This window comes from Ornithorhynchus anatinus, chromosome 14, assembly GCF_004115215.2.
Source record: "Ornithorhynchus anatinus isolate Pmale09 chromosome 14, mOrnAna1.pri.v4, whole genome shotgun sequence".
NCBI lineage: Eukaryota > Metazoa > Chordata > Mammalia > Monotremata > Ornithorhynchidae > Ornithorhynchus > Ornithorhynchus anatinus.
In genome coordinates, this window is record NC_041741.1 from 41,086,465 (window position 1) to 41,109,625 (window position 23,161).

Sequence of the window (23,161 nt, forward strand, 5' to 3'; positions counted from 1 at the left end):
GTCTAATCGGGGGAGACAGACAGACAACATAGTAAGTGCTAAACAAATACCGTTATTATTACATATGTGTAATGGCATTGCCTGAGCCTAATAATGATGTTACTTGTTAGTGCTTCCTATGTGTCAAGGTCTGTTCTAAGCACTGAGGTAGATACAAGCTAATCAGGTTGGACACAGTCTCTGTCCCACATGGGACTCACAGTCTTAATCCCCATTTTCCAGAAGAGGGAACTCAGGCCTAGAGAGGTGAAGTGACTTGGCCAAGGTCACACAGCAGACAAGTGGCAGAGCTGGGATTAGAACCTAGGTCTTGGGAACACTTCCGGATCTGTTCAGCTCACTTCCAGTTCAGCCCAGCCCAGGCTGCAACTACATTAGACAGTAAACGAATAACCTTTCTAACCCTGAGCCAATATCACATATTACAATCTGCCTTTTCCAGTTCTTTTCATTCATTTAATTGGACCTGATTTCCATTGTTAACCTGTTAGGTTAAAATTAAGGGAAAGGAGAAGCAAGTGTAAAATCCAGCCCATAGGCAATAATTCAATGTAGTTTATTGTTATTAAACATTTTTATTGTTTCATGTATTTTTCTTTCCCAATTTAGATGATAAACCTCTTGTGAGACAGGAATTGTGTCTAAATCAATTTTCTCATTTTTAATTCAGTGCATAATATAGTGCTTGGCAAGTAGTGATTAATTGAGAAAGTAATAATCACCATCCTAACGACAGTCAACAACAGTGATGGCTCATAAGGTCTTATGGTGAGGGACTGCTTAAAAAAAATTCAGAATGGGCAAGAGAAATTCTTTTCCAAACCAGACTACGGCCATCAGAAATCTCCATCTGGGGTGGGGAGGGTTTTAGCTCCAAGTTCTCAAGGGGAAGCATTGGCATGGCCAGGGGCATTCAGATCCTGGGTACAGCTTTTAAAATTGTGCCTCCATTGTTCAGTGAGCACCACTGGAGAACAGCAAGAGTTTGCCTGGTGTTTTGGTAGAGTCTCATCAACCTCCAAAATTTCTGGGAGAAACTTAGTCTCAATGGGTCTAGCCCATCCTCACCCTGGAGTATTTTGATCCAGGAGCTTGATCCGTTCCCTTTATAAGGAGGGCCTGGAGCGTAAGAACCGAGAGGAAATGACTCTTTTAAATTCATGAATCTGTAATAATCTCTCTATTCAGGAAAGCATGAAGCGTAATTCCTGCTAGTGAATCTAGCTAGTGGATGGGCAGTAAGCCCAGTCTCTTTGCCCCTCTTCCACCAGGGGCAAGGAAATTGGGATCTATGAAAGTCATTATTTGTCACAACTAATTTCCTTTTTAATTTTTCAGTAGTTGTCATTTGAGGCTTACTCAGAGGGACTGATTTTTAAAAATGCAATTTTCACACCATTTCCTAGTTAAGTTCAGTTTGCACTCCTGGACCTAGAACCCATTATCCCATTGTCCTTAGTATCTTGTTACTGCTTGATGGAATTACTCTTGGTTCTGTAATCTGTTTCCGACACTCCTCTTCTTCCCAAAAGTAGCCACTTCTTCATCCTCTGAGGGGTGACTGCCTTAGAGAAATCCTAATTTCAGCAAAACTCATGTCCTCCCTTCAACCCTGGAGGAGTTACCGCTCCTTCAGCTCGTCTGGATATGGGACATTTGAAGAATTGCTGATTTATTTTGTTTCGGTTGATTAATAGTTCAACAATTCTCACTCCCAACTTGAATTCTGTTATAACAGTCATACTTTTCCTACAGAAAGTTGTTTTCCATTTTGTTGAAACACATGATATGTGCTTCCAAATCCCAGAGTGTATATATTTTTCCGAGCTTAATAAATTTCTGACCTTCGTACTGTTACGGGGCTTTAATTTTTTTTTTAAAAGAAAAACGGGAGGTATTAGATTTTAGAGCCCAAAATGGGTAGCCAGGAGACCTGGATACTGATCCTGGAGACCTGGATTCTAATCCTAGCTCCCTCGCTTACCTGCTGGATGACCCATGGGTAAATCACTTAGCTTCTCTGGGCCTCAGTTTCCTCATCTGAAAAATGGAGATTTAAATACCTGTGCTCCCTCTCACTTAGTCTGTGAGCCATGTGGGACAGGGACTTTGTCTGATTTTATTATCTCGAGTCTACCCCTGCATTTAACACAGTACTTGACACATAATAAGCACTTAACAATACAACAGTTATTATTATTTCTTACATAAATAAGCCTTCTCCTTGATTCTCTCACTCAAAAGCTATGGCCAAGTGGATAGATCACGAGCCTTGGAGTCAGAAGGTCATGTTTTCTAATCCTGGCTTCACCACTTGTCTGCAATGTGACCTTGGGAAAGTGACTTCACTTCTCTGTGCCTCAATTACCTCATCTGTAAAATGGGGATTGAGACTGTTAGCCTCACATGTGACAGGGACTGTGCCCAACTGGATTTGCTTGTATCTACCCCAGCACTTAGTACAGTACCTAACATATGGTAAGTGCTTAACAAATACCATCATTATTATTATATTTGAGATTATGCCCATTTAAAATCGGCAGCTACTTTAATAAGATTTGTATATTTTCTAATTTTTAAAAATGCTGTCATTTTTATAAAGTGAGCCATCTAATCTGAGACTTCAAGCAAGTATTATTTAAATAGCTCCACGAAATTTCTCTGTTCTTTCATTCTCAAACTTTTCACCTAAACTAGTTTCTTCCTGATTTATGCTTGATTTTGGAAATTCCCGTTTCTGAGGTTTAATCACTAGCCAGAATTTCCTCTTTTAAGTCTTCAGTGTGAAATTGTCAATAGCTCTGTTTCAACATGGTCTCTTTACTCAGTAGCAATGTACAGTTCACACTGCTGTTGTAGTTCATAATTTATCATTGAACCTGTGAATTCCGGCTGTTGTGGGCATGTGTTTGAACCTGATTGTGAATCCAATCACAGTGACCCAGTGAGGCCGTCTGTTCAGTCATGCTGATAAAAGCACAGCGAGTAAATTGGCCTACACTTGTCTCTGATGTGCTCCTCTTATTCGAATTATTATTTTTTGCTTATTTTTATTGATGTGGTGTACCTCGCTTGGCAACAATCAGGAGCAACTGAAATTATGTAATTTTCTTTCTCCAGGTAAAGTAGTTTCACATATGATACTGAAAACAACTTCCCCAGGTAAAATGTTTTCTAACAAGGGCCACTGAACCAGTTTATATCAGATAGTTAAAATAATATAGTTTCAACTTTGTACCTCTGCATTCCCTTTCGATTCCTATCACTACTTTTCCGTCAGCATCCTGCTCCTAAGACCTGTAGCTCTCCGTAACGGCGAAGTTGAATGCTCAAACCCAGGAATGCGTAGATGAATGTACTTTGAGGTGGTATCCACTCTTAGGTTCTCTTTCTGTAGTCCTTGATTGAAACTTTAAAGTGAAGTGCTTCTCAATGTGCTTCACCAATCTTCAGCATAATTAGTGGGCAGGAATGCAACATTTCTGCAATTGTTTGAGAGGAAAAGTAGCCTGTGTTCTAATTCTGTCTCCAGGTTGACTTTGGAAATCACTTATGACTTCTTCAAGTTTTCCAGCCTCAATACTGGGGTTTATGTGTTCTGCTTCTAAGTCTTTCTTGAATATGGTGAAAATAATAAGGAAATGACTATAAAGAACTTAAAGGTTACTTGAGGAAGACAGTGTTCTATTTAGAATGTTGTTAGCAATGGAGTTGTCACATAAATCTGTTTTAATAATTCTGTTCTAAAATCCAGTGCTATGTGGTGTCCATCTTATCTCCTTAAAGTTGTAGGTGCTTTATTGGCAGAAACTTCATTTTCTGTTTAATTCTAGATGTTTGTAGCTCTCCCTGGGTACACGAACCAAGCAATCAAACCAAGCAAATAGCTATTGCATTTTTAGATGCAGCGTGGCCTAGTGGAAAGAGCACCAGCTTGGGAGTCAGGGGAAGTGGTTTCTAATTCCAGATCTGCCACCTGCCTGCTGTGTGACCTTGGGCAATTCACTTATCTGTGGCCCAATTTCCTCATCTGTAAAATGGAGTTTAAATATCTGTTCTTAGCCCTCCCCTCTTAGAATGTGAGTCCCAAGTGGGGCAGGGACCGTGTCCAACCTGATTATCTTCTATCTTCCCTAAACACACACTGTGCTTGGCTTACCCACAACAAAGCCCTCTTTTTCCCTATTCCCTCTTCTTTCCACATCGCCTTTTCACTTAGAGCTGTACCCTCTAAGCACTAGATATTCTCCCCACTGAATGTATGCACATATCTGAAATTTATTTACTTTTATAAATAAATTTTTTTTAAAATGTTAAAGAAATATTTTATAAATATTTTTTTACAAATAAATAACCCCCATCTAGACTGTAAGCTCCTTGTGAGCAGGGAACGTATCTACCAACTCTGTTGAATCGTACTCTCCCAAGGACTTAGTACTCTGAACGCTGAACGCAACCAGTACTCAATAAGTGCCACTGATTGATTGAAATAGTAAGTGCTTAACAACCACAGTTGCGATTATTATTACTATTATTATTATAAGATCTGCTCTCAGCTATTCAGTCATGATCAAATACTGTTCTTAAGTGTCTGGTGCCTACCAAGTCTATTAGGTCACGTGTTCCGGCTGCTCGAAGTGAGCTTTTTAGGCCTTAGGCACATGGCCACTGCAGGGTTTCGTTCCTCTGGGTGAGAGGAGCGGAGGTGTCTATTATATGTTCCCTCTTGTAGCCGATAGCCTTAAGATTCGGTTGGGAAGCCCTTTCTCACTCCTTCCCTGGGTATCGGGACAGGAAATTATTTTGCGGGTCCCGGCGTGACTGGGGAGATAAACACAGTGTTGATTTGCCTTGGCAGGTGCAATGCAGTCCTACACGTGGTCCCTGACCTACACAGTAACTACAGCTGCTGGCTCACCAGCTGAAAACTCCCAACAACTGCCCTGTATGAGGAGTACTCATGTGCCTTCTTCGTCCGTCACACACAGAATACCTGTTTACCCCCATAGAGAAGATCATGGGTAAGCTACCCCTTCTAGGGTGTTGTCTAGGATATTTTGAGAACCCATTTTTCTTCACTATTCATTTTCTCAAAGGAAAAAGCCAATATATCTTGTTGAGAGTTTCTCATTGGGCACCTAAGACTTTTCAATCCATCTTGGTCTTTATGCCCTTTGAATTCAATCTTCAATCATTCAAATTGTATTGAGTGCTTACCGTGTGCAGAGCACTGTACTAAGCGCTTGGGAAAGTGCGATACAACAATAAACTGTAATAATAATGTGGGTATTTGTTAAGCGCTTAACTATGTGCCGAGCACTGTTCTAAGCGCTGGGGGAGACAGAGGGGAACTGTAGTCTGGGTTCCTAAGGAGAGGACTTATAAACCTGGTTTCTTGAATCTTTTGTGCCCAAGTTTAAAGAAGAGTCAGCAATCATCTCACCTAATCGATGACCTTCTGACATATAAGCTATATGGGATGATTTTGGTGCTTGAAAGTGGAGGGGCTTGAACTACTAGATGACCTCCCTAGCCCTTTCCAGCACTATGTGTCTGACACAGCACAGAGAAATGAACTGAGGACTGAGAATCAGTAACTTAGCATCCTCATTAGCAACAGGCTGGGATTCACTGAGCCTTTGAGACATGTATCTTACCCTGAGTGTTCATGAACAAAACAAAACTGAAGATGACATTGCTCCAGATATAATTGCCTTTCCCCATTCCTTCTTCCCCTTCCCTTCCTTTATCTTTCCTTCCTCATTTCCCTTTTCTTTTTCTCTTCTCCTCCTCCTCCTTTCCCTCCTTTCCCTCCTTTCCCTCCTTTCCCTCCTCATCCTCTTTCCCTTTCCTTTCCTCTATCGCCATCTTTTTCTCAGATTTCTCCTCTCCCCCTTCATCTTTCTGAGAAAGACCACAGTCCTTCGGCTGCCTGAATGGAGCCTCAGCCATCCAGAACTATTTCCTAAGGCTAAATTTCAACGAATGTTCATTGAGTATTAAGAAACAACCCAACAAGTTATGTAGTTGTTTCTTAATGAATGGAAACTGTGAGGTTTTCCCATTTATAATGTATTTCAGAAAGTACATCTCTGGAGCCAGTTGTGCTTGCAGAACCTTTGCTTCTGCAGAGCTCGGAAGATATGCTAGAGCTCTGGGGGCCATAAATTTCTGGTAACTGCAGATGGATCTGTGAACTCTGGGCATTTGATATTCGCACCACCCCAGCCCCACAGCACTTATGTACCTATCTTTAAATTTTGTAATCCAAATCACTTATTTATATTAACATCTGTCTCTCCTCTAAACTGTAAGCTCCTTCTGGGCAGAGAACGTATCTGCTAATTCTGTTCTATTGTACTCTCCCAAAACACTTAGTGCAGTGCTCTGCACATAGTAAACACTCAATACGCACCACTGATAGATTGATTGATTGCAGTTCCCCCATTTTCTGGTACTCTACATTGGGCAGCACCTGTTCAGATGGCTCATTTAATCTACAGTGAGTTTTCACCTGTGAGAAGGTCTCCCACAGGAAAAGGAAATATCCAGTGGCAGCATATAAGATTTTAAAATAACAGATATGCCGAGAAGTGATTCTTAACAGTGTTGAAATGTTTGATGTGTTTTTAGATATACAGGAAGCTACAACTATGGTAGCTATAGCAACCAGCACCCTCATCCGATGCAGAGTCAGTATCCATCTCTCCCCCATGACACTGCGATTTCTGGACCACTTCATTACTCACCTTACCACAGGAGTTCCTCCCAGGTAACTTTGTTTTCCTTCTTGCCGAAGCTGCCGGTTTGGTGACGGTGTAGAACATCTTTGACACAGGCATTTCGACCCCCAGGGGACTAGGCAGGATCTACTTTGGGAAGGAGAGCTGCATGCCATCTTGGAGCTATTTTTTGGTACTGACCAGTGGGTGAGGAACTTAAAATGAAAAAGCAGTTGAGAGGGTCTATACCAAGGAGATGAGGGTACATTGACAACCTCTACTCTCTCCTTTTCCCCCTTTCTCACATCCCCTTCCCATTTAAGACATTGAGGTGAGAGGGGGGAATTTCCAAAGTCTAGCCCTTTAGCCTGCCAGCTCATTATGGGCAGGGAATGTGACTACCAACTCTAGTATATTGTACTCTTTCAAATGCTTTCTTAGTACAGCACATAGTAAGTGCTTAATAAATGCATTTGATGGATAACCCTCATTCCAGGACCCTCACCAATCTAATTCCATTTGAACTTGGAAGTGACCCCTCAGACAATCTGACCTTTGAACACTGAGGATTGCTGTTTTGGTTTATGGTATTTGCTAAGCGCTTACTATATGTCAAACACTCTTCTAAGTGGTTGGATACATACAAGCTAATTATCTTATGTATGGTTCCATGGTATTCCTTAGGCTGTTTCAAAGGGGCTTGTACCAAAGCATATTAATTAACAATAAATGGTCTTTGGTAGGATTTTCTTTCCAAAAAAAAATTTCCCCCCATGGATTTGCTTGTCTAAGAAATCCCTGAAGCACCTGTCTCAGTGGGTAACTCAAAGACCCACATTGTTTGTCTGCTAGGTAAAACATTTTTTCTCCAATTTATCAACTTCCTTAGACCCACATAGGGAAGATGGAGATGAGAAGTAAACCCAAGGTTGTTCAGTGCAACTCAAAACACACGGCTATGGCCAGAATGACACCCACGAAGGTCCCCAGAGACTGAACTTCTCTCTCTGCCATTGAGAGGCTTTCACACAATCCAGGAATTCCTTTGGTTGTGTTGTTGTCTTCTTATGCCATCGAGTCGTGTCCGACCCCCAGCGATGCCATAGACACATCTCTCCCAGAACACCCCACCTCCATCTGCAATTGTTCTGGTAGTGGATCCATCGAGTTTTCTTGGAGAAGCAGAGTGGCTCAGTGGAAAGAGCACGGGCTTTGGAGTCAGAGGTCATGGGTTCGAATCCCGGCTCGGCCACTTGTCAGCTGTGTGACTCTGGGCAAGTCACTTAACTTCTCAGTGCCTCAGTTACCTCATCTGTAAAATGGGGATTAAGACTGTGAGCCCCACGTGGGACAACCTGATTCCCTTGTGTCTACCCCAGCGCTTAGAACAGTGCTTGGCACATAGTAAGCGCTTAACAAATACCAACATTATTATTCTTGGTAAAATATGGAAGTGATTTACCACCGCCTCCTTCCACGACATCTTTTTGGACATCCACCTTACATTTCGGGTTGTTCCGTTCCGTTACCGTTCCTTCCGTACCTGAGGGCGCATGCCTTCTCGAGCTCTTGATTGGGAGCCAGGTACTGCTCTAGGCTAGAGTCGGTTCATTACCACTGCCGTTGAATCCTCATTAATTTCACCCGCCTCCTCCTCCTCCTCCTTGTTTTCCGGCATTCTCATTTTCTCTTGAGCCTCTTTTATCCCCGGTATGTTAGTAAAATTCCTACCTCTTACCTCTAATCCCTATTGCTAGAAGAATGCCATTCAGCTTTGGTGCTGCCCGTATCTTTGTCTCTGTGTGCTAAATGGAGGCATTGTAGTACGTTCCTGTTGAGTTTTGCCCCTCTTCACCATTTACTCAGTTCCCTTAAATTCCTTCGTTTTCTTAGCATGCTGAATTTGAGATAATCAGGACTATGGGTACCACACTCGTTTTTTTGGTTCCAATTAATTTCAGAAGTGCTCAGCACCTGCAGTTTGTCGTATTGTTTTCGCCTGCATTTGTTCATATACACTAGAATCTTTTGCAGTGAGAGCAAACAAATAAACCCTTACCCCCTGTGGGCACCTAAAATGAGCTTCTTGTTAATTTTAATTTTTATCTTTAAGCGACTTTGAAAACTTAGAATCTAACCAAATATGGATTTGTATAGGGATCATTTTTTGCAGTGGTTCTTGCTCAGTAGGAGATAATTGCTTTCCGATCTCTCTGGATGTGTCACATTTTTAAATTAAAGAGGGACTCCATTTTGCTCACTCCAGACCTCTTCCACTTTGAGAAACTCAAGCTATAGCGCATGAAAAATTCAGACTTTTGGCAACATTAGTTAAGTCTATAGTAGTTACACATCTCCAAACAGTTAAATGTCTGAATTTGGGCAATGGGAATTCTGGGCTGGCTTGGTGCCCTTTTGAAAGTTTGGCCAAAAATGTATCATCCTTTGAGATTCTTGTAAGGATTGATCACTCCTGGTATGTTTTCTACATTCACTTTAATATGTTTTGGAATGTCTTTGTGTAAAAGATGGTTCCAAAGCAGAGTTTAGTTGGTGTTGCAAGTTAGATGTTTACAATAGTAGTTTGAAAATCGATAGGGATAACTAGTGGATTAGTCAATTCAGTTTTGGAAAAGGCATTTTTACTCATTTTTCAATAAAAGCATGCTCAGTAAGGGGAGGACTTCATTGTTTTTGAAAAGGTTTTCCCCCATTTTATTAAAAAGCATCAGAAAGATAGAACCATACTCCATCAAAAACAATCTGGAAATGTATCTGAAGTTTCATAAGAGCCTGCTTGGCTATTGTTTAGCTTTAAAAATTGCATGCATTCTTATAAGAAATAAGACTTTTTGTACCATTGATATGTTAATATTTAAGGCCATGATAAAGCATCAAGAAACATGACAAACTGAGATTTGCCCTTGGAAACAGAGATGTAAAAATTTAAAAGAAACAGAAATCATATGACTAGTTCAGTAATTTTTTTTAAAAAATCTTTGCCTTTGCCCCCTAGAATTGAAATATAGAGATAGACCTTTTGGTTTCATCTAGTGAATTTCATAGCGCAAAATAAATTGAATAGGTGTCTCCAAGTGACTATATTTTACAGGAAAGCAAGCTCAGCTTGAACACGGCATGTTCTCTAAGAGATTTTTTTCTTTTACACACCCTGTAAATTGGAAAGGAATTTTAATGCTGAACTTAACCCGAACAAACAAAATCCTATTAACATGCAAATTTCGCACTTAAAAGGACAGACTACACCATAAGAAGCTTAGTGGATAGAGTACATCCCTGGGAGTCAGAAGGACCTGAGTTCTAATCCTGCTCTGCCACTTATCTGCTGTGTGACCTTGGGCAAGTCGCTTCACTTTTCTGTACCTCAGGTACCTCATCCGTAAAATGGAGATTAAGACTGTAAGCCCTATGTGGGCCATAGGCTATGTCCAACCCGATTATCTTGTATCTATACCAGTGCTCAGTATAGTGTCTGGCACATAGTAAGTGCTTAAATAACATATAAAACATTTCTTGGAGAATGTTAATGTGCCATTTAATCAAATTTAGGTTTTTAAGTTTGTTGGCATATTGTTCAAGTGTATATTGTGGGAGGGAAAGCTGTTCTCTCTTAGTCCTGTAAACCTTTTTTCTTAATGCAATCAACTAGTCTTATTGATTGAGTGCTTACTATGTGCAGAGCTCTGTACTAAGCCCTTGACAGAGTACAATATAACAGAATTTGCTAATGTTCCCTGCCTGTAACAATACCCTCAAATAAAAGTTTCTGGTTTATTCTCTGCTTTGGGTCTAATGAGGTGATGGAAAGGTTCATTGGTCCCCAGTAAAGAAGAGGGTTACAAAACTAGATCACATGAAACAGTATGTTCTTGTGCGACTTTTATGAAGATATAGGTTGTATCTTTCACATCTTCTTGGCTTGGTGGAGTTATAATTTGCCTAAAACCCTCTGACATTGTTTATTAGTAATAAGCAGGTTCTCTCAGGGAGCTCTTCATCTGAACCCGTAGCTATAGGGATCAACAGACCTAGTTGCCAGACAGATGTCTTTCCAGCCAGCAATGGAAAACATAATCATTACTTTGACAAGTATGAAAAGAGAAACACTTTCTAATAACAATAACAACATCATTTGTTAAGCGCTTACTATGTGTCAAGCACTGTTAGATATAAGCTAATCAGGTTGGACACAGTCCCTGTCCCACATGTGGCTCACAGTCTCATTCCCCATTATACAGATGAAGTAACTGAGACCTAGAGAAGTGAAGTGACTTGCCCAAGGTCACACAGCAGACAAGTGTGCTCAGCGTGGCTCAGTAGCAGCTTGGCTCAGTGGAAGGAGCCCGGGCTTGGGAGTCAGAGGTCATGAGTTCTAATCCCGGCTTCGCTGCTTGTCAGCTGTGTGACCTTGGGCAAGTCACTTAGCTTCTCTGTGCCTCAGTTACCTTATCTGTAAAATGGGGATGAAGACTGTGAACCCTACGTGGGACAACCTGATTACCTTGTATGTACCCCAGTGCTTAGAACAGTGCTTGGCACGTAGTAAGTGCTTAACAAATACCAACATTATCATTATTATTATTATTAAGTGGAGAAAATGGGATTAGAACCCAGGTCCTTCTCATTCCCCAGCCCGTGATTTATCCAGTAGGCCATGCGGTTTTCTCGGCTCACTCTTGCCTCCTCCCTAAATGGAAGGAATTGGAGATGCTGATAGATACGATGGGGAAGTTCTGTGAGGTAGGAGAGGTCACTGAACTAGCAGAGGCATCTCTAGTGCTAAAGACCAGCCTCAGCCCTGCAGGACCACAGCTGACGGGAGTCCGGATCGAGCTCTATCCCCCTCAGAGCCAGGAGCGTTGATGCCTATACTAAGGCCAGTTCCAAGGGGGAGAAATCAGGGTTGAAGGAGTCCCGACTCTCTCCTCCTATTTCTCAGAGTCTCGGGCCCAGCAGAGGGGAAGAGGACCGTTCCAGGCTGAGCTAATAATGTTTCTGGAGAGGGTGTTTAAAAATAGGAAGAGCACCCATTGATCAGGCTGCGAGGACAGAGTTTCAGAAGGTGCTTCCCCCCGACCCACCCGACACGGAGCTCTTGGGTGAAAGGGGAAGCCCTTCAACTGACTGCTAAGAGCCTTCTGGTGACGGGGTCGCCCCTTTTGCCTTTTTGGCACAAGCCGAGTGCAGGATACAAAGTCTTTTCTGCATCTTGATCTAGTACTAATAATTGTTGTATTTGTTAAGCACTTCCTGTGTGCCTGGCACTGTACTGAACGCTGGGGTGGAAAGGAGCAAAGCAGATTGGACACAGTCCCTCTTCCACATGGGGCTCCCAGCTACAATTCCCATTTTATAGATGAGGTAACTGAGGCCCAGAGAAGTGAAGTGACTTGCCCGAGGCCACACAGCAGACAAACCAGACCAGAATATAGCTACCTGGTGATTACAGTTTTTAAGGCTTATCTACACGTCCACATTTAAAGATGACACAGCTGACAAGGAGTACTATCTGTGTGTGAAAATACCTGTGGAAACCTTCTTGGTTCAGTCATTCATTCAATCGTATTTACGGAGCACTTACTGTGTGCAGAACACTGTATTAAGCACTTGGGAGGGTACAACATAACAATAAACAAACACATTCCCTGCCCACAATGAGTTTACAGGCTAGGGGGATTGGTTCCTTCCCCTCCACCCCCATCTCTTCCCATCTGCCTTCCTTCTCCTCTCCATTTCATCGTACTTGATGTACCATGAATCATTTTCCTGGGATGACAATCAGATTGCATCATTTCCCCTTGGAAAAGTCTTCAGGGACTCTCAATCATCACTCACACCTAACTTAAACTCATGACCATCAGATCAAAATTCCCCATCAGTTGATCCCTCCAGATCAAGTCTCCCAGTCAGCTCAAACCACTCTCCCCATATCCCACTTGCTTCTCCCACCTGTGAGCCCCTGATTCCTGCATTCCCCCTTCCCCCACCTCCCCCCTCTCACCCACCAGTCTGGGATGTCCTTCCCACTATACTTTCCCCGAACCATGATCTTCCCCTTCTTGTTAACGACCCTTCCATATATCATCTCCTCCATGAAGCCTCCCTGGCTTGCCCCTCGGCTATCGTCATCGCACCACCTATTATTGCTCCCCAGACCTTATGTTCATAACTGTAAATTTGGGGGTATATTTGTCTTTCATCCTATTGCACTATTAGTAAGTTCATGTCTCAGGTTTGTTTATATATATATTTCTATTTATGTACTATATATATACCTACATATGTATATATTATATATGACTACTTCTATTTTTAAAATCCATTGCCCTCTAATGGAATTTCCTGGAAAAGCAGTACTGGGAATTCTCAGAATCACTGGCTATTCTTAGATCTATTTCAGATACAATTCTCGGGACTCGGCTCTCTAAATATGGCTTTGAAGTAAGTGGGTTTTGATATGCAACAGGTGGCATCCGATCCCATAAACAGAAAAGTGTAAAATATTAGACAATCTTTAAAAAAGACATTGAGCTGTCTTGGGTGATTTTTTTTTAACTTAGAGTGGCATCATTCTTTCTCTACATGATCTCTTAAAAGGTGTTTATAACTTGTTACCATATAGATTTTGGGAAGCATCAAATGTCAAACATCTACATTCATTAAGTGCCTAAGTTTCATTGGGAGATTTTCTTTTCTGCATAATGAGGCATGTTGTCCAAGGACGATAATTCTCTGTTAGCATGTGTGTGACCACTCACAGCTTCTCTAACTCTGTCATATTTTTGGGCTCACACAATGCTCAGCTGAGGAAAACAAACCGAGAAAAGGTGTTCATAACAGAGATATCTCTTGGGATTAACCATTGTTTGTTTTCCTTTCTAATCAAAGTGCCAAATGAGAACCCGGGTATAGTCTCAAAACAAGAAAAAGGTTGATGCCATTAAACCATTGTCAAGGGCATTCATTAAAGGTCTCTAACTGCGTCATGAGGAGCTGTTAGAACCAAAGATGTTGAGACTCTTGGGAAAAGGGGGTGTTATACCTGAGGTGATGATGAACTTGGCGGTTCAACATTGCCTAGCAAGTTTGGAGTCAAACATGTCAAAACAAAGCACCGAGACAGCCCTGGGAGAATGCCAGCCTGTGGAAAGCTTAAAACGAGTGACAGAACTGAAAGCATATCCTCCCAATGGTATTTTTCTTCTCTCTTCTCTTTCCCCTATAGGAAGTTTTTGGGTACTTTTTAAATTGTCATCCTAGGGAGAGGGGGAAGAAATGGATGCCCCTCTAAATCTCTCATGCCACCATGGGAACAATGACATTCAGGTTTAACCAGGTGCAGGATGGTTTTATGGTAATTGGAGCAGCAATTCCGGCTCCTCCATGTGTCTGCTGTGTGACCTAGGGCAAGTCGCTTCACTTCTCTGGGCCTCAGTTACCTCATCTGTAAAAAAAGGGATTAAGAGTGTGAGCCCCATGTGGGCCAGGGACTGTGTCCAACCTGATTAACTTGTATCTACCCCAGTGCTTAGAACAGTGTTTGGTAAATAGTAAGTGCTTAATAAGTACCATAATTATTAATATACCATATTAATAATAATGAATAATAATAATTTCATGAACATTCCCTGCCTTTGGAATCAGGAAAGGTGTGTCTTGCCTTTCAGTAGCCTCAGTGCAGACAAACCCATGTTCCCAAAGGAAATGCCTGACTCACAGAGTGATCTGAAGCGAGGTCCCTTTTCCTCTCTGTGCTTTAGTTTCTCCAACTGGAAAATAGGGTGTGGGGGAGATTGCTTCTTGGAATCTGAGTTCACAGGCATTTGACTATCAGCATTTGCAACTGATTTTTGAGTTCCCTAGGAGTGTATGGCCTAAACACAAAAAGAGGTCAATATCATTGCCATGATTATTCCTGGAAAAGTTCCAAGGTACCAAAAAAGTAAAAATGCCATTGCAGATTCATTTCTAGCAAAGCGGAGGGCGATCTTCTTTGAAATGGTGAGAAGGAAGCTTAGACCATTCTCGGACATCCTAAAATTACCTGTTACTTCTTGAAAACTCTCATCTTCTCACCTCATGCCCCCAAATCATGTAGAGGTATTGTTTCGATTGCTCCCACACTAGACTGAAACCAGTCGAGTTTCAATCTAGCAAATGCTATCCAGGAAAATGCCCCTGGGCTAAATATCAGGTTCCCATGGTGTGGAGGTGGAATGCACAGCCCTTGCGCTCTGGGATCTAAAACCCTTTAGAGCTGAGCAACACGTTCTGTTTTGAAAACTCTTGGTAGTTCCTCCTTCAGCTAAGGTTTTTAGGCCTTACCTGAGGCAAACCTGGCTTTTGAGGGAGTCTAACAACCATGTGAAGTGGGTAGAGTGCAAACATTGGAGCCAGAAAGTTGTGGGTTCTAATCCCAGCTCCCCCACTTGTTTGCTTGGGTGACCTTGGGCAAATCGCTTCTCTGTGCCTCAGTTACCTCATCTGTAAAAAATGGGGATTAAGAATGTGAGCCCAATGTGGGACAGGGACTGTGTCTAATTTGATTAACTTGTATCCACCCCAGAACTTAGAACATTGCTTGGCCTATAGTGTTTAACAAGTACCATAATAATAATAATGTAATTATTATTATTATTATTCTTGGTTCAAAAGTGGTAGTGGAAAGTGGGATGGCAGTAGAGCTGGCTTGATAAGGAAAACAAGTTTTATTGCTGACAGATCTACCTTGTCATGAGGTGGCCCTCTGTCCCACAAGTAGCCACTGGCTCGGCGAAGAGCAAGAATAAGAGACTCATTCTCTATCTTAACTCTGGAAGAAATAAGACCTTGGAATGGGGGGAAAAGCTCTTAAAATAGCATTTTCTCAGAGAGGTCCCCCCTGCCCCAAGAAACCTTGAGTTAACCCTAAAGTTTGCTAGAAGGGCCTGAGCCGTAATCAGTTGAATACCCCCTCCACCCCCCTCGCCAACGACCAACTCAAATGGGGGTTGTGGATTTCGGCTAGTTCTAACAGCGGTGGCCGAGGCAAGTGGGAGTTGACCCAGAGAATGGTAATTTCCTGTCAAGAGCCCTCCAACAAATATCGCCTTTATGCTTGGCAGAGATCTCTAGGCCCCAGTGTTTTGAGTTCAGGGTGCTTAAGGACCCTTGATGAAACCGGATGCAAAGTGTGAAAGGTGATTCAGACAGCATGGTCAGGCATCCGCACAGATGGCCTGGCTGCGGACACTCCAACAAGCCTGAATAGGCGTTTCATTGGTTGAGTTAATAGCCGGGCAGGGGCCAATGGGTACTTTAAAAATATTGTCTTTCAATGGACTCTTCACTGGAGGGAAAAAGAAGTCACTGACTCATTTGCAATTAGCTGACCTACCAGGACAGAACTTTCCGTGTTGGATTCAGCCATAACAGAATTTTTATTGTCACGTAGGAGATATTTCCAGCCTGTGTCATTTTCAAGCAATTATTCTTTTTATACTTGTGACACATCCATGCTCACAGCTGTTTCTCGGATATTTGACCGGGCCCCAAAGCAACTTACTTCCTGCCCTCTTGTGGTACAGCTTGACTCCCTACCGTGCCAGGCAAATGTATACGCACAAGGTCAAAGGCAAATAAATCGCCTTTCCTCCTCACCTTTTAACCCCAAAAGACCGCTCGAGAAGCAACATGGTCTAGTGGATAGATCATGGGCCTGGGAGTCAGAAGCACCTGCCTTCTAATCCCGCCTTTGCCACCTCTCTGCTGTGTAACCTTGGACAAGTCGCTTCGCTTCTCTAGGCCTCAGTTACCTCGTCTGTAAAAAGAGGGTTACGACTGTGAGCCCCTTGTGGGACATGGACTGTGTCCAACCTGATTACTTTGTACCTATCCCAGCGTTTAGAACGGTGTCTGGCCCACAGTAGGTGCTTAGCAAACACCATAAAAAAAGAGAGGATCCAATTTGAAGATAAACCTTTTGGGATCATCTGTTCTCCTGCTCTTTGTGGTCAGTACACTGAAGGCTGTGGCTATACATACTGGGAACATGGAGGTAGATGGAACCTAGAAATCCAATCTCTTTCCAATCAATCACTCAATTCTGTTGATTGATTGACCACCTCTAGTGTGCAGAGCACTGTACTAAGTGGTTCATAAATACACTGAAGTTAGAAGACCTGCCCTCAAGTAGCTGATAGTCTAGTTGGGGGAGAGAACAGACCCAAAATAATTTAGAGAAAGCAAAAGAGAAAGTAAAACTGCATGGGTAGATGAATAAGTGCCTCAACCAGAGCGTATATAAGTCAATAGGTGCAGCCTTGCTTTGGGTGCATAAGTACATAATTGGTGCTGAGGTGGAAGAATGTGACCTGGGGAGAAGAAAAAGGAATCGGGAAGGCCTCCTGGAGGAGATGGACCGGGAACATGTCTACCGACTCTGTTATATTGTACTCTTCCAAACATAGTACAATGCTCAGCACACAGTAAGCTCTCAATAAATAGTTGATCGATTTGATACAGTTGATTGATTTGATCTCAGAAGGGCTTTGAAGATGGTGAGAGTGTAGAGCGACGGATAAGAATAGGAAGGAAGGGTGTGAGCCAGGGGTCAGAGTCTGAAGAGAAGAAAATGAGGCCCAGTGAGTAAGCTCAAAAGTAGCGAAGAGTACAAGTTGGTGTGTGGTGGGAAAAGAGAGTGGAGAAGTCAGAGAGAGATTGCTAATGGAATTCCTTGGAGACAGTGATCAGGAGTTCCTGTTCGATGCAGAAAGAAAGGATTAACTAAAGAAGGTTTTCTAGGAATGGGGAGGTGTGAGCAGAACGTTTTAGGGAAATGATCCGGTCAGCAGAGTGAAATAGGGACTGAAGAGGGGGAGAGGGTGGAGACAGGGAGACCCGTGAGGCGGCTGATAACGAGGTTGAGTTGGGATATGACTGGTGCCTGAACAAAGGTTGTGGACATTTGGAATGAGAGGAAGGGACAGGCTGGGGAAATGTTCTGGAGGGAAAACCAATGAGATCTAGCAGTAGGCTGAATTTTAAAGTAAAAATAGGGCGAAGTCATGGATAATACCTAATCTCAGGCTTCAGAGATAGGAAAGATGATGGTGCTTTCAACCATTGATGGGAAAGATAGGTGGAGGAGAAGGTTTGGAAGGGAAGTTGAGGAGATGGATATATGCATGAATAAATGTTTAAAGAATAGAGGAAGACTTTTCAGTGCATTTACAATCTAGTTTAGAGATTAGAGGAAAGACTTCATTTGCTCCTTGACAGTCAGCCCGGGAAATAGACCCCAGGATTTTCTCTCCCAGCTCCCACCCATCACCCACCTTCAACTTCTCCTCTTGTTTTGATACTCTGAGGGTTCCACCCTGCTGGGTCGGATAAGACTCTCCGCACATGGAGAAGTCAGTGGAAGCCAGTGTCGAGATCCCCTTAGGAGCACCCGGCCTTGGCCACGGAACAATCTGTCCCCCTTTCCGGTTAGTGCCGGTCCTGACTACATCCCCTCCCTTGGCTGGCTTTCCTTTTCTTGGACTTTTTTACTGGGGGTGGAGCCCTTTCTGCTGCCTCAACGGTAGGGAGCCTTTATTGTCAAACTCCTCTTCCTCCCTGCTCTCTAGCCTGTGGCCTGTCGGGGCTCTTAGCAGCAGGTGACATCTTGCAAGTCCCCCTAAGCTCCACCTTCCAACTGTCACCGAGGACAGATGGAGAGCAGAAAACTTTTCTCTACATTCTTTTTTCTAGCCCCCGTCCTCTCTACTGTCTCCGACTGGCTCTCGTCCAGGCTGGGAGAGCGGGGGGCCTTAACCCAGAATGGCGATCGTCTTTGGCACTGACTGGCAGCTAAGGCAGGGAATACTTGAAGGAGACCAATAGCTTCAGCGCTTCCTTCCCTCTGCCAGCACTAGAAAGGGCTTATTTACACAGCTGTCCTGGCAGCAAAGAATAGAAAAGAGCCACTTTAGAGAGCCTTCTATTGTCCAAATAACCGATCTCTTCTTTTCCTATTTCCCCTGCTTTTGCTGCAGCCTCCTCATGCCACTCTCACCTCCACAATAGTCCTCCCCTATCGTGTTGATGTCACTCTCCTTTTTTCTTCCAGATCATCTGCCTATCCATCCTGAATTCACCCCCAGTAATTCATTCTTTGCTCCTCGCATACCTCCTGGACATGTTGTGGGTTTGCGTTCCTCAGCAGACAAAGCCCCCCATAATAGTGTTCTGAGCCCTCGATTCACTTCCGCTTCAGTTCTGCCTGGGCTCTTCATTTCATTGTTAAAGTCAGCTGAAGAAAACTGTTTCTGAAATGCCACCTCAAATAAATAAAGCACTTCATAACAGTTTCTGACACATATTATACATTTACTCTGTGCTGAGTTTTGGGTTAGATGTGAGTGATCGGATCAGATCGGGTAGCTTTTCCAAAGGGGGCCTGCCACCAGAGCTGGAGGGAAACAGGTTTCTTATCCCCATTTTACAGATGAAGAAACTGAGGCACAGAAAGTGGAGGTGACATGCCCAAGGTCACCCTCAGAGGCCAGATATGAATGCCAGGCCCAGACTCTTTCCCCTCGACAAGATCGTCACCCCCAGCATCGTTCTCTTGGACTGGTGACCGAATGACTGGATCTCTGGCTTTTGCCGAGGGCCTGCCAATCCTGCCTCTGCAGTCATGTGATCCAGGACGCTTACCTCCCCACAAGTTAATAACCACATGCCAGAGCAGAAAGATTGGGCCCTGCCCAGCAGCCCAGGGGAACAAAGCGGGGTGTGAAAGCCTGGAGCAATCGGTTGTCGCTTGCTTCCCCAAAAGAACACTTCCTCTTTGGCGAGGTTGTGGACTTCCTTTTTCAAAAAGAAAACAAGGTTCTAAGATAGCATCAAAGGCAAACAGAGAAGATGTCCGAACGGGGAAGCAGCATGGCCTAGTGGATAGAGCACGGGCCTGGGAGTCAGAAAGACCTGAGTACCGATCTCGGCTCCGCCACTCGTCTGCTGTGTGAGACCTTGGGCAAGTCACTTCACTTGTGTGTGCCTCAGATCCCTCATCCCGTAAAACGGATATTAAAACTTCAAGCCCCATGTGGGACGTGGACTCTGTCCAACCTGATTAGCTGGTATCCGCCCCTCTGCCCCAGCACTTAGTAGAGTGCCCGCGTATAGTAAGCACTTAGCAAATACTATTTTAAAAGACAAACACAAAAAGGTGCTCTGCAGCTTCACCCAATTTGACTTTGTTCTCTTTGGGGGTATTTTTTCCAAGTACCCCTTTAACAGCCCCACCTCCCGGATGGAGCCTTGTCTGATGAGCGGTGCTCCGAGACTTCATCCGACCCCGGTGACCCCTCGCTGGCCAGAAGTCCCCTCCGCCAACCCCTGCTACACAAGCCCGTCCATGCATTCGGCAAGGTATGGAAACTCTAGTGACATGTACACCCCCTTGACCACGCGCCGGAATTCGGAGTACGAGCACATGCAACACTTTCCCGGCTTTGCCTACATCAACGGAGAAGCCACCACGGGGTGGGCTAAATGAAAATGACTCGTGTATTTCGAACCCGTATTTAAGAATAAAAAAAGACAACCACCACCCCCGGAAGACTCTATCTCTGTACGTGATAACACAGGCGACGCTACTTAGGCGCTTTCGGAACGGACCCGCAGATGGGATGGAAGGTGGGACAGGTACTGTTCGGTTCGGACACTGGACTCACTGAAATCCAGCGTGACGGTATCCCGTGGCTAAGCCAGATTCCCGATTTCCGTAGAGCGCTATATTCGGTAGGCCCACTGGTGCCTTCTTCTTCTTCTTTTCCAAGTCCCCCCCACTGTGGGCTCTCCGATCCAGCGAGCCACTTCCTTCTCGGTTGACGGATGCTCCAAAGTCTTTCAGGACACTCTCTGGGGAGAGAGATCAATTTTGTACTTCGATGGAAACTCGATTCACCGGGAACAAAAGCCCCAACACTCGCCCTCGCTTTTTCTGCCAATCAGTACTTTGGCGATGCTCAGCAGAGTCACGCGGGCGGCCCCCACTTCTGTTTTTCGGCACCAGGAAAGGCCCGATTTCGGCACCAGGCTATGTGTTCTCCCTTGAAGGATGCGGCACCTATCCACCGCCTTGGGAAAAGGATAGGCTGTTCACACCAACTCTGCCTATCTTAAGTTGACTGAAGTGCTTAATACAGTGCTCTGCACACAGTAAGTGCTCAATAAATAAGATTGAATGAATGAATGAAGTCCTTCTTCAAGTATTTGCCCCTCGTTTGCACAACTCCTAGAGTCAGTCTGGGGAAAGACAGAGGAAGGGATTTCTGAGGTCTGGCGAGCAAGTGAATTTTTTGACCTTGAAGATCACCCTCAGCTCTGTTACGGTAATGTGACGAATCGGAATGAATCAACTTCCCCTTACCTAGCACCAAGTATGAAAATGACTCTTTTGGTTCTTTCACAAGATTATTATTATACTTGCTGACACTTTGATAGGAAAAAAAAGTCAAAGCTGTGCCTTTGAGCCTATACTGTCTGTGTACGTGTGGAAACAAAATGTATTGTACTCCTGGGAGAAATTTTCGTAGACATTTTTCTGTCAGACTTGTAGCGATCTGTGAGGTTTGTTAGCAATTATTAACATAGGTTTTCATTCTGTATTATAAAGTGCCCCGAGCAATTATGGTGGACCAATTACCCTATGGGTAAGAAATAAATAAATGGAAATATTACAGCGGATGTTTTAGTAATCGTTTTGTAAATAAAATCTTTGATAGCACCACCAAGTGTAATCATGTTCATGGCTAAAATGGGAGGAAGTGATTTTATTTGAACAGTTGTGCAAGATGGGAAGGATTTTCACACTCAAATAAAACTTGGAAATTAAACACCCTATGTGCATTTCCAGAGTAAGTCAGAGCCATTGTAAATCTGTAGGCAACGCAGACGAGCATCTCGCTCTGAGCAGGTAAAAGGAGAGATCGTTCAGCACGCAAAAAATGTCTGTCTTACGAAGATTTGTTTACATCGGCTCTAACGATTACACGCAGCTTCTGAACGGTGCGGTTGATGCAGGATATATGCAAGTGGGGAAAAGAGAACAAACATTTTAAAGCAGAAGGGATCCAAACATTTTAAAACAGAAGGGATCCGCAGTCAGACAGAAACAATGGGCTGTGGAAGTGGCCTGTCAGGGAAGAGCAGCAGCAGCAAAACCGGCCTGGCGAGAGGCATTCAGGAAAGGAAAGCCCAGCTCTTCAAGATTGTCAAGGGCCATGTTGAAGGGCATAAGTGAGTCAGAAGTCCCCTGGGACTGATCCAGAAAAAGAGCTCAGCTTCATTTCTGTGTAAGCTACCAGCTGGTTGAGAAGAATTCAGAGGTGAAACCCAGTGTGGATTTTGGGACTACTGTTAAAAAATTATGTCATTGTGGTGGAAATACCAGCTACTAGACATGTTCAAACCTGGTCAATGTGTGACCAGCGCATTTGGACAATAGTTAATCCACTCACTTTGATGAGGAAATGATTTGGGGCGGCTTTCTGGCTCTGGTGTTTCAAGTTAAAATGAGAACACTGAGGTTATGCATCGAAGATACTTCAGATTTCCAATTATCTCTCCCTCCCCAGACTATTTGAAAACAAAGTTTGAATTCTGAATATGGCCCCAACCTAGTCGTCGGTTTCCGTTTCAGAGCCAATATTAAATGCATGAACAAGTGAGGTGAAATCAGATCTTTTTAACATAACCCACTAGTTGCTAGTAACCCACAATCTGGAGTGTGTGTGTGTGTGTACACGTGTATACGCATCATGTCAATTAACTAGCAATTACAAGCAATTAATATATTTAATTTTATATTATATGTATATATGTGTGTGTACATATTTATACATATAAATATGTGTGCTGCTTTTTTGTAAATGACTTGTCTGATGAGGAGATTTTATCCTCCCATGAGGAGATTTTATCCTGAAAAAGTCACTGTGGGGCTGATCTTCCCTCCAGCATTGTTTATCCTTAAGAAGAGGTCCTTACTGCATGGATAGTTTGGTCCCTCACAGAGTCTGCCTCTGCTTTCAACAGTGCTCTGCATAAAGGGAAACAGTGTGGCCTAGTGGATAGATCACTGGGAGTATAGACCACTGGGAGTCAGAAGGAACTGGGTTCTAATCCCAGCTCTGCCACTAGTCTGCTCTGTGACCTTGGTCAAGTCACTTCACTTCCCTGGGCTTCAGTTACCTCATCTGGAAAATGGGTTTTGAGACTGTGAACCCCGTGTGGGACAGGGATTAGCTTGTATCTACTCCAGCGCTTTGAACCATACTTGATGCATAATAAGCGCTTAACAAATATCATCATCATTATTATTATTATCATCATAAACACCATTGATTGGTTTGATTTCAGGGCTGGCTATTGCTGTAAGGACCTCTGTG

At 43.5% G+C, this 23,161-nt stretch overlaps 1 protein-coding gene across 4 annotated transcripts in view; it reads left to right on the forward strand.

Annotated features, from left to right (window-relative positions):
* The window catches only part of RFX4 (regulatory factor X4), a 119,621-nt gene extending 98,118 nt beyond the window's left edge, over positions 1-21,503 (forward strand). For 3 of the 4 annotated variants that reach the window (XM_007670038.4, XM_029079514.1, XM_029079513.2), the window contains 3 exons: positions 4,859-5,021; positions 6,634-6,772; positions 19,996-20,268. In XM_007670038.4, the coding sequence (XP_007668228.1) occupies positions 4,859-5,021; positions 6,634-6,772; positions 19,996-20,268 (575 nt within the window). Of the gene's footprint in view, positions 1-4,858; positions 5,022-6,633; positions 6,773-19,995 lie in introns of all 4 variants that reach the window. The other variant, XM_007670037.3, reaches the window with a different exon arrangement.
* The last annotated feature ends 1,658 nt before the right edge of the window (positions 21,504-23,161 follow it).